The following is an 11,643-nucleotide window of genomic DNA, read 5'->3' on the forward strand; positions in this document are numbered from 1 at the left end:
ATATATATATATATATATATATATATATATATATATCCCCTAAAATAAGAGGGAGAAAAATTGACCAAAAGTTGAAAAATGTTTTCATAAGTTAGTTTTGGTAGGAACACGTTTAATGTTTGTTTAATTGAATGTGGGATTGAAATGAACATTTTCTGCCAAATTGCGTTACTAATATACTCCTCATTTGAATGACCGTCAGTGACTTATCTCAAATTATCCTGGGAACTTAGTCAGCGCACCGCCGTCATCTCGCAGGTGACAAAGGATTAGCTTTAATTCTCAGTGGAGATGTCTGCTGGAGTCTGTGGGAACGACTTGGTGTTTGGATGACACTGACAGTGAGAGTCAGCAGGGTGCCTGTCATCCAGCTAAATCCAGATTGCGCTGACAAAGCAAGAAGAGTACGGTCAGGTCGTGTGCGCATGCGAGCGTGCGCCCGGTTGCACGCTATGGCGCACACACAGGCAAACAGGAACACGAACGAGCGCACTAATACATGCTGGGTGGGGGGGCTCATCCAGGGCCCAGTTCCCCACCAGTGTTGTTCCAGTTGTTGGTGTCTGAGGTCACACAGCTGTGATCTCGATCAGCAGATACGTGGCCGGAGAAGGAGGAAGACGTGGGAAGATAAAAAGATGGAGAAATCACAGACAAATAGACAGCTGACAAAAACAATCACTTTGTTGTTTTGAGATAAATCATATGATCAAATACATTATATTTTAACATGTGTCATATCTACTTTTACCCTTAGATAAAGAACTTCTGCAAAATGTTGGCTGTACTTTCTAAACCTGCGCTACCTGCCGTGTCTATCAGACAAGCCCCTGCAGCTTCTGCCAACCTTCCCACCCACTGGTAGACTTGACACACTCATGTTTGTCAGGTGGAAGGGAAAAGGAAGAAGAAGACATTCTCTGACATGTTTCCAGCTAAGAAGTCAATGCAACTTACAACTTGTTCCAGCCATTCACCTTTTTTGGGATGATGCAAAACGTGAATTCTCAATTGGAAATAGATTATTAAGCTACATTGACATGGGTCACTTTCAATGAAAAGTCTATGTAAACTCGCGTTTATATGCATATTGGGATTCCACGTTTTAAACTCTTGCGTTTTTACACGACAATATGGAGCCTCTAAAAGGAAATAAAAGTAAAAAAAAAAAAAAGGACTTGTTTCAGGCGCACTCCAGAAGCTATTCGGTGCTCATCTGAAACTAACTGGTACAGTAAGGCCCAATCCGAATTCTTCCCTTCTCAGAAGGATCAACCAGTACTAATATTTTTGCTTCTTGTTTATGGTGTGCACCAGTTACTTTGCAGATGTGCACCAAATAGTTTCTGTTGCTCATGAGAAACAATTATCTTTTTTTTAATACTTCTATGTCCCTTTTGGGACTCCCACAGACCATTTTTGGTCTTTACACACAAAATGTGTGTCCATTGTACATGTTGCAAGTCAAACATGGAGCAAGATCTGCGAGATTTGCGCCGCTTTGGTGTTTTGCACCAACCCTCTTCCAATTGTAGGTGACAGGCATATGGCAATAAACAGCAGAAAAGCAAGAAGAAGTCTCTCCATGTGAACACATGGGACCAAGCGTACATTCAAGAACCTTGTTTGCACATTCTTGACCGTGCGTCACATGTGAGGTGTGTCCATAGCTTCAAGCAAAACTAGCAAAAGACAGAGAAGAAAATGAGATGTTCTTGTTGCTTTTTTGTACAAATCTGTGTTGTATTGACAGATCAAGCACTGAAAGGCTAATAGTAACAAAGTTCAAAGCTAATTAACACGTTGCAGCCAAATGAGCCACATGTTTTGACATTTAGGAATCAGTCAACCAAAATCAAACTACCCTAAGTCCCAGAGCTCCCAGACCGAGCAGTGAAATCTTCTGCCCTACAGCCCAAAGCATGTACTTGTTTCTTTTTCATGCGGGTGGATGTTATGGATGTTGCTTGACAAGGCTTTGCTCCCTTAACACTTTCCTCTGGGTCTCAGCTCCACTTCCCTCTTTTCACAGTAAATTTAACCAATATGCTAGTTAGAGCGCCAGGTAAATCTTTAGATCATGGCCTAAAGATGTCTGACTTCTGCTGTGCTGCGGCCCGGTGCCAGATGCCGGGAAGTCCCTGAGCTTGTTAACTGCAATCTACTGTGAACGGCACCATTTGCCAAACTGCTGCTTGTTGTGCCTCCAGCTCCAGTGAAAGTTAGCGTAATTGAGATATATGTCATTTTGTATTAACGATAGTGGTTTCTGGTAAGCTGGGCACTAAATCGGGCCCTCGTGCTTTCTGGCAACCCCAATCTGCGCATGGGCGCACTTCCAGGTTTTTCTTTTTAGTGGTAATAAAATAAAGTTAAGATGCTGTCCAAACAGCTGTTCAATGGCAAAAGAGATTTTCAGCTAATCGTGCAATAGCGGTTTCTCACATATGGCAAAACACACACACATCCCCTTAGACGCATACACACACAAACACCTGCAGATTCTCTAATAGTTGCCTTGTGTAAAATTGACTCTGGAAAACAAGATTCCCTGTTTTTACCATTGAAAGCATAATGAAAACCTTCCTGTATTTAAGTGCAAGCTGTTCAGAGATGGTATTTTGTTGTCTGCAGCTGTTGCACAGCAGATTGGGTTCATTTTTATCTCTCTTTAAATAAAACTTTATTCCATGAAAATGTTTGCTTCAATTATTAATTTCTCATAAATGATCAATATGGTTGGCACTTCCGTAAAATAAAAGGGACGCCACCCATACGTCAGTACTAAATCCAAGTCCCCGATTGGTCAAAGTTTGTCATAGTTTGCCTTTCAACGTGCATTCATTTTGAATGTAGAGCTCAAAAGCTGTCGTAGAAACTTGCGTAATGACGCATGAACTCGAAAGTTTTGAACGCGAGAGCCCAAAAGGTGAATTTACACTCGTTTACGTACTTATCATTGGAAATCGTCACTTAAAGACATGTTGCTGAAGGCGGTGTGAATGTAGCTTCACACAATCACCTCCCAATGAGACGATTCTTGGTTCAAACCCTTGACAGGAGTGTGTTGAATTACACCAGCATGCTTCAGGCAATTACCTAATGTCTAGTCATCCTGTATTTGACATGTTTTATGGATGCAAACTTCTGATGATTGATTGTATTGTACATTCATTTACTTTTTTTCTTCTTGATAGCTCGAAATAAACAATTTCTAATCTGATCTAATCTAATCTAATCTAATTCTGATTTTCTTTGTGGCAAATTAGCAGGTATTGTCCATATAACTAAATACGCTCCTGCCTCACATTTAGAGCCATTCTGTAATATTCAATCAAGCTGTGTGAAGCTCCACACAAAAAAAATGAAAACCAGTTTTGCGTGACTGTATTCAAACCCACATGTCTACACATCGCAATTTAGATGTCAAATGTCACAACGCTCACTAAACAGACAGGATTAAGGAAAGATTGGAACGACCTTGACGTAGAACTGTCAGACGAGACGAGAGCGTTTTTGAGTGCTATTAGACACTGAACAGCAGGTTTAGTTTGTGAAAGAATTAAATCCCTCATGACAAATGATCGTTGCTACAGTGAAATACTTTCTAATTAATTTGGAGCTTTTCTACTTAAAAAGAAATGTTACATAAGGAGTAATGCCTTAGCTTGTTTTTACATGCAGCCATGATCTTGCAGCACTAGTGCGTACAAATATGTAAACTATTATGTAAGGCACTTAACTTTTACTGACTATAGCATCTCAGACACTGGACACTTAGATGTAATGGTTTGATAAGTTTGTTATTCATGGAACAACCCTTACATATGTATTTCCATTTATGCTAAATGAAATCCTATAAATAAATGTAAAAAATATATATATAGTTAAAGATATCTTTAAATCTCGAGAGTTTACAATTTATTTTCTGATTAAAACAGATCTGTAGAAATTTGAGGAAAACAACAACAATGTTCAGTATCTGCTGATGGGATCACATCATTGGAGTGTCAGTCAGAGCATGGCACCCACCGCTATGGCTGCAGACACAGGGATACAGCTTGTGCTAAACTGTCTCTTTGTGCACTGGGAACTCTGTTGCTGAGAACAAAGAAACAGCAGCACTGTCTTAGAGCGGGCTGTCTAAGGGGAGCTACTTCTCGGACGTTTTACTTGGATACCAACATGGGACAGTCTCACAGGTGCCCTGCTGCACATCCCCCTTCTGGGTTTCGTCCGCCCTCACCTATGATGGCGTGCACTCTTCGTCTGCCCGAACCGCCCCACAGATTCTGTTACCACCACCAGCACTTCAGCTTTCCTGAAAGAGCTATGAACTACTCGCCCCCTTACTCACCGAGTCTCTTCAAGAGGCCAGATAGGCGGTAAGTGGCACTGCCGGAGAGGATTTGTCTTGTGTGAAGGGGGTCTTTGGTGAGACTGGGACATGTGTCAGTGACAAATGTGTAGCCCGGCCGGACGCAACTCAAGAGAGGATGGATGGGAAAGACTGGCAGTGTGTCAGAGACTGAACATCGTAACGTTGTCAATTCAGATTGAGACAAATGAAAGGCATACGACACAACTTTGCCACGCTCAATCTGTTCCCTTTGTCTAATGTAGCTTAGGAGATCATTTATGCCGTAGCCACATAGGAGTTAAACTGTAAGGGTGCCACAGGTTTTTGGACTGTGGAGGCCCATGGAGGGTCTTAGACAAGAGAGGCCGCATCTTAAGGGGATCGCAGGCGTGTCTTAGAGTTCCCTTGAAGTTGAAGTGGCTACTTAAGGGATGTCATGAAAATTTAATGTACCATTGCCATGTAGCCTTAGTTGGATGCACCTGCATAGGGATTGATTTGTGCTGCAGGTTTTGGGGTTTGGCACATGGAGGGATGTAGACAGGAGAGACTGTGTCTTTAGAGGAACACAGAGTTCCCTTGAGGCTTGTACGACTATCTAATGAAAATTAAAAGAACGATTGTTGTGAGTGTGGTACATGTCTCGTGAAGTATTTGTAAGAATAATATAAGTTACTCACACTTATGACGTAGGAGTGATGCTATCCCATGGCGTGCTTTACGCAGCACTCCAGTCGTAAGTACTGTAAGGCGTGCATACTGACACCTTACTGACCAAATGTTGCACACTGAGGGTGTGCACAGGATACATAAGTTTTGGCAAGATGCCCCCTGGATCCCCACACAAACTACACTCCGATTGCCGAATTTCATTGTTTCTAATAGCCAGGCTGCATGCCAAGGAGGATGCACCTTTCTCTTGAACAGCACTAACCCTCCCTGGGTTCAAGGTGATTGGAAAGATGAAACATTTGTACGGCACACCTATGTTCCTCACAACCTGTCGTGTAACATGTAGCATTAGAAAAAAGCCCTTAGAAAAAAAATGTGCATGAACATTTTTGCCCTATGGGCTCAGTGAGCGGTATACGACTCTGATATTTCCTGCGGGTCACCTGTGCGCCCCGTACAGGTTTGGCACTCCTTATTCGCCTGTAAGGGCAGCTGTTCACACTTCTGAGAAAGTCATAGATTCAACAGACACTCAAGGATATATCTCCATTTTCCAAACAACTGATATTTAGCTGGAGTCTCTGTATTCAAAAATACACAAGATTTTCAGATGTCTCATATGGACCTTTGCACCCCTCAATGATAAACCATTTTCTGAAATGCAGAGTTGAATTCATTCCAAGGTGTCACTGGAATTCTAGACCTACTTTCACTTTTTTGCTCAGGATGCAGGAACTAGTATGTCGATGACTGCCTCTGGGTGTCCTAACAAGCGGAATGAGAGCTGTGCTTGTTGCAGACAGTCTCACTGCCCACACAGACACAGAGAGCCTCTGGGTGCAGGCAGACCAGGTATCACATCAGTCTCTATTGCGTGCCACGCATTCCTAACTCAGATTACACAGAGAGAATCAGATCTCCATAACCCTGACAGTCTGCTGTCTGATTACTAATGTGGTGCTATATCCCCCGTTAGTTCAGGCAGTGACCTAAGATTTGCCCAAAACAACAGCTGGATGGTTTGCGGGACGTCTTGGTTTCATTCCTCCCCAGTCATTAGTGCAGATCAGCATCATTATATAATATGTTTGGCCCATTTCAGGGGACATCTGATAAGAAGTGTGGCCAAACCAGTCAGTTTACTTTCTCAGAAGGCAGGAGGCGTCAGTACAAGTGGAACACAAACTGTTTGGACACAGCCTTGAAATTGAAAGACTGTGTTTTTCAACACGTTTAGATTTATCAGGGATGATTTGCACAGAAGGAGCTCAGAAACATGTTGTAAAATTGGAAAAACAGGAATTTAAAGATTTTTTTTTCTTGCAGTTTGTGTTTTGTTTCTCAGCTTTCTTTATCACCTTTTTGATTTTGGTTTTTTCACTCCCTCGGCATATGAATTGCACCATTGCAGCATGACTGTGCAGACTTGAAAGGTAGTCAAAAAAGTAAACTTAGAACTGTGTGGATGTCACTCGGCTGATTCTGTGATTCAGCAAGGGAGCAGAAATGATTTAGTGAGTTTCATTTGTCAATTATATATCTTCATCACTAACTACTGTAGCAGCTGGATGGCTCACCAACCACAAATTATGATATGAATAGTTAAATGTGTTACATCGCCACAAATTGGATTTGAGGTGAACTAGGAGACTGTCCAACAACACTCTGTGTTATTAGAATTCGAATTATTTGACATAAGAAAAAGATAAAAACACAACCTTACTGCTTATTCATGCAAATCTTCGGACATGCATCGAAAAATGCTGAGGAAAACATGTTTTCTCTGCATCCACTTCTGTCTGAAGTGTGTTTATTGTTACACTCCTCAGGAGGATTCTGTACCATTGTGTCAAGTGTAGATGAAAATAATACATGGAATGCAAAAGGTCATAGGAGGGAGCAGGCTTTTTTTTCTGGAGATGCAGGTTTATGAGTGGATACAGTTACTTAGGGTAAATATTAGGGTAAAGATTACACTACACACACGTTTTTGTTTTTCTCTAGTCATGACCGATGACTGCACTGATAAACAGAGAAAATACTGAAGTGCAGCACATGCTCATTAAAGCATTTTTTATTTGTTTCATCTATTAAATAAGTTGGAATTTGGTGGAGTAAAAAGGTTTGTGGAAAATCCCATGGAACCAATAAGGGGTTGGCAGGAACAGTCTACGCTTTCACCACTAGAGGCCACTAGAGTTCAGGTACAAAATGAAAGGAAAGTTACCCGAAACTTATGGAAAACTACCTCTATACATTGTGAACGTGCCCATGGGGCGGATGGTGCACGGAATTTTTTATACCATAACAGATGAGGAGATAAACAATAACTTCAAGAAGTGACAAGGACACAATGTTCTGCTGATTTGAGTGCAGCCCAAGTTCTCAAGGACTCTCATTTGCCCTACAAGTCAATAACACGATAAGATGTGCGCAAGCACGTGCTATTTATTTAATTCCCATATTAAATTATCGCTTCAAACAGAATTCACGTTAAATTCGGGTTTGAGACAAAGTCTCGTGATGTGCTGCGACGTTTTGCTTGATCGAGTCAGGGTTTGTTTACGACAAAGGCGCCTTGTTTACGCACGCTAGTGCGGCTGGAAAAGTTCATCTTGTTATCTGCAGCTCGTTGCAATTATAACGGATTTCGGTCTGTGGGTTAAACGCATCAGAGACTGGTTGCAGAGGACAGAAGTTCAGAAGCAGGGCACATGCGCCGCTGCGTTCAAATGCTGACGCTAAAATCGTTCTCCAGAGTGACTGGCAATTGGGACGTTCTATTGAAGTTCCACTTAAATGTAGCTAAAGAGTGAAAATTAAAATTTGACTCATTCATTTTTTTTAGATTTCACACACTGAGTTTATACACGCAAACATATCAAATTTAGCTTAAATAAAGAAATTCACCTGTTGTTTTTAAATTTCTAAATTACCATTTGAGTTTTTGATTCGAAAATGTCTATGTCATTTAAGTTTACGTCTGTTTTGAAACAATTTAACAGTTTTATTATTCCTGCAGTATATTTAGAATCTTGCTAAATTTTAAACTTTATAGTGCATCTTGAGCAACTTGTGTTTTCATCGGAATGTTACAACCTAAGAAGTCAAATTTAGTGCAGAGCATTGGGAATGAATCCATTGTGTGATAAAACGTGACAAAACGTCCCCTCTTGTTTACGTACACTGTGTACAAACTAAGATTGGGGGGTGGTGGTGGGAATTGATTTGAATTCCACTGAATCATAAATAGTTTATTTTTGCCCGATAACACCCGAACGCACCACGAACTCCCCCTCCCAATGTTCTTTCTCCTCGTGCCCGCCCGATTTGACTAATTTATTCCCGCGTCAGATGACGTCAGAGCCCCAGACTTACAAATACTGGGGGCAGGCAGAAATAGCATCAGACAGTCGCTTGTAAAAAGAGCGAAGCTGACAGACTTGACACAGCACTTGCTCCCGTTCTCGAGCTAGTTGGTGCATCGACGCCTAAGAGCGACATTACAAACCCAGGATTTAATCTACGGTGACCGTCCAATCGCAAACGTGGCGAGAAGTATCATCCAAACGAGTCTGGTACTCAACATGAGCACGGAGATGTTCGCTAAAACGCCAATGGAGGTAGCCGTCTACCAGCTACACAACTTCTCCATCTCCTTCTTCTCCTCCCTGCTCGGAGGAGACGTCGTATCGGTCAAACTTGACAACAGGTAATTTGGCGATTCATTTTATTTAGTTTATTCCCGGTTAGCTTGACGCGCTAGTGCATTTGAATGGCGTTTGGCTAGCTCGGTTAAACGGCGGCTGTTTTTTACGGAGTGTTTACTTGGACTCAAACGCCACACGCCTTTTGTTTTCGTCTGTGGTCTCAAACGCGTCTTTGTCGGCGGTCTGGTTGTTCTGGGGCTGCGAAACCTGAAATATCAAACCTCCTTCAGCTTTTTGTTTCGCTTTTTGTTTAAATAAAGATAATTCTAGAAAAGAAAAAGTTTCTACGAGGCTGTCAATTAAACCTTCTTCTCCTTCTTCTTGCAGTGCCTCTGGTGCTAGCGTGGTGGCTATTGACAACAAGATCGAGCAGGCCATGGTAAGCACAGATAACCCAGTTCCCTCACACTAAAGCTACACTTCACAACAATAGTTATCTGATTGAGTCATGTGACCATGGGGGATTTTCACCAATTCCACTGATTCTTTACTGCTTAAGAAGTCACTAGTGGATCAGGACCCACTGCTGTGAGAAATCGGGCCATGCCACTGCATGTTTTCTTCACATTCCATTAAAAAAAGAGAACAGGTGTAGGGGATGTTGCCATCTGCAAATATCACACCAAAAGTACACACATGTATGTTGCACCTTAAAATATACATGCTGAGTTTTAAGCAAACTTTTTCTGTTTTGTTTTTTTTTTTTTTTTTTGGTTCTCCAGGATCTGGTCAAGAACCACCTGATGTATGCGGTTAGAGAGGAGGTGGAGATCCTCAAGGAGCAGATCAAGGAGCTGGCGGAGAAGAACAACCAGCTGGAGAGGGAGAACTTCCTGCTCAAGAACTTGGCCAGCCCCGAGCAGCTGGAGAAGTTCCAGTCTCGCATCCCGTCGGACGCGCTCTCGCCCCTGGACAATCAGGTGTCTCCGGAGCTGCAGGGCTGCCACCGCGGTGCCGGCTCTGCCGTGTAAGTGGCTCTGTCTTGGGGCGGGCAGAGCCACGCCAACTCTCTCTTCAACAATGGACCTCCATTTGAACGTAACTGAAATCAACGCCGCAGAGAAGCCTTCGGTTCGGAGCGAAGGTGGAGCACCCGCGGCCACGCTCGTGATCGTTGGGACTCAAACGAACTGTTGACACCGAGCACAAACCAGAACTTGAGATGCTCTGACCGGTGCCACGTCAGGCCCATCCTCTGATACCGTCCAGCTCTTTGTCATAGTCTCTTTGTAGATGCAAGTGTTAAGAGTAGATGGGTATGATGGGTATGTGGGGGGGGGGTCAGACCCCTTCTGTAGAAATGCCCCTCGCTCTGTGGAGACGGGCCGCTGACCGGACTGGCCCTCCATGGGCCAACTCTGCAATCGCGGGGACTTTGTATTGCCCCTCTTTGTGACAGGAGGAAGAAGGTGCTCCAACTCTCCCATCATGTGGACTCGTCTCATCTGAAAGTTTCAAGGACTTCCAGCCACACATTTCAGTCACCAAACGAAGACTTTTCCTGCACCTAAAAGCGTATTTCTGTGTCCATGTACATTAGACATAACCATAATTAACAGGATAAGCTACAGTCAGAGGTGGAGGTTCATGCGATGTAGTATAGAGCCGTTAACCTGCTGCAGGACACTGCAATGACTCCCATCACCTGTAATCTGGTTCTGTTTGCAGTTGGGGCTTGTTGCTTTTGGGGAAACATGAGTACTGCGATTTATTTTTTTATTTTTTGTGTTTTGATTATGATTCTGAAAAAAAAAATCTGTTTTTATTCTAACAAGTTGGGCCAAGTTATTTGCCTGATGCATAGGACAGTTGTAGTGTACATGCGTCTGAAATGTCCAGAGGTAAACTCAGCGAAGATGGTTTGCAAGCACATGCACTCCTGATTCTTTTAGCAGTAACCTTTAGGTCTGGTATTTCTGTTTGCTCAGATGCCAACTCAACAACGGCATGACAACAGTGCCTGTAAGAAACTCATGTTTGGGCTTTTTTTTTTTTTTCCTTTTCAAGCTACCAAAGACTTAGCTTTGCTTTTTTTTATTTTTATACGGCCACAGAAGCTGAACAAACATGAACTATGTTCTGTAAAATGAAAAAAACAAAAAGAGAATCACAGGGAAGTCTTGCGTTGAGCTTGTCCTTCAGTGTCTGTTTTTGTAAAGGTAATGTTGCTTTTTAAGTATCCTGAAAACAGTTTTTCACTACTGTATAGTGTTTGGATACGACTGCACATTAGCAATAAACCTTATGTTTACATAATGAATTCTGGTTGTTGTTGTTGTTTTTAGTTAAGTTGCTCTTATTTCATTCTTTTGGAAAAACTGACATTTTTGGAATTTTAAAACTTGGAGGTGACCAAAACATTTTATTGCAAGCTTGGACTAAGCAATAATCCAAGAATTAGTGACATTCAAGATGTTGACTTTCAGAAATGCACACTAAAGCTACATTCACAACGGGTGTTCGAGCAGCCACGATCAACGATAACTCAGTGTAAATGTGCGCATGAGCGTTTGAAGACTGTTTTTGGGCATGGATCCATCGGATACCAACCAGGGATGTGGTGATGTCTGGATAGTGTCCCTTTTAATTCACAGAAGTGAAGGTGGTTTGTGCCCATCCGGAATTATGAGTTTTCTATTGGAAGAGAGCAGCGAAAGGGAAGATTAGCGACATTTGCACATCAAACTTCTTCCAACTGCAGGTACAAGCGCTACCATCGGGTAGTGAAAGTCCAGTTTATACACCTTATGCTTGAACAGATGGCACATGAGCGTTAAAGTTGCAAACACTGACCTCCATTGAAGGTCATATTTAAGGGACAGTATATCACTAAAATGTGAGGAACATTTTGTTCTGATGGCACTCTCCTTCAGGATCATCAAAGATTAAGGAGGTTTTTTT

At 42.3% G+C, this 11,643-nt stretch overlaps 1 protein-coding gene across 2 annotated transcripts in view; it reads left to right on the top strand.

Annotated features, from left to right (window-relative positions):
• tsc22d3 (TSC22 domain family, member 3) overlaps positions 1–11,002 on the top strand; it is a 31,238-nt gene extending 20,236 nt beyond the window's left edge. Inside the window, exons 1-3 of one of the 2 annotated variants that reach the window (XM_024283602.2) lie at positions 8,423–8,744; positions 9,070–9,121; positions 9,465–11,002. In XM_024283602.2, coding sequence (XP_024139370.1) covers positions 8,620–8,744; positions 9,070–9,121; positions 9,465–9,713 — 426 coding nt within the window. In that variant the 5' untranslated portion in view covers positions 8,423–8,619 and the 3' untranslated portion in view covers positions 9,714–11,002. Of the gene's footprint in view, positions 1–8,422; positions 8,745–9,069; positions 9,122–9,464 lie in introns of those variants that run through there. The other variant, XM_036213851.1, reaches the window with a different exon arrangement.
• The last annotated feature ends 641 nt before the right edge of the window (positions 11,003–11,643 follow it).

The sequence above is a fragment of the Oryzias melastigma genome, linkage group LG10 (assembly GCF_002922805.2).
Source record: "Oryzias melastigma strain HK-1 linkage group LG10, ASM292280v2, whole genome shotgun sequence".
Lineage (NCBI taxonomy): Eukaryota > Metazoa > Chordata > Actinopteri > Beloniformes > Adrianichthyidae > Oryzias > Oryzias melastigma.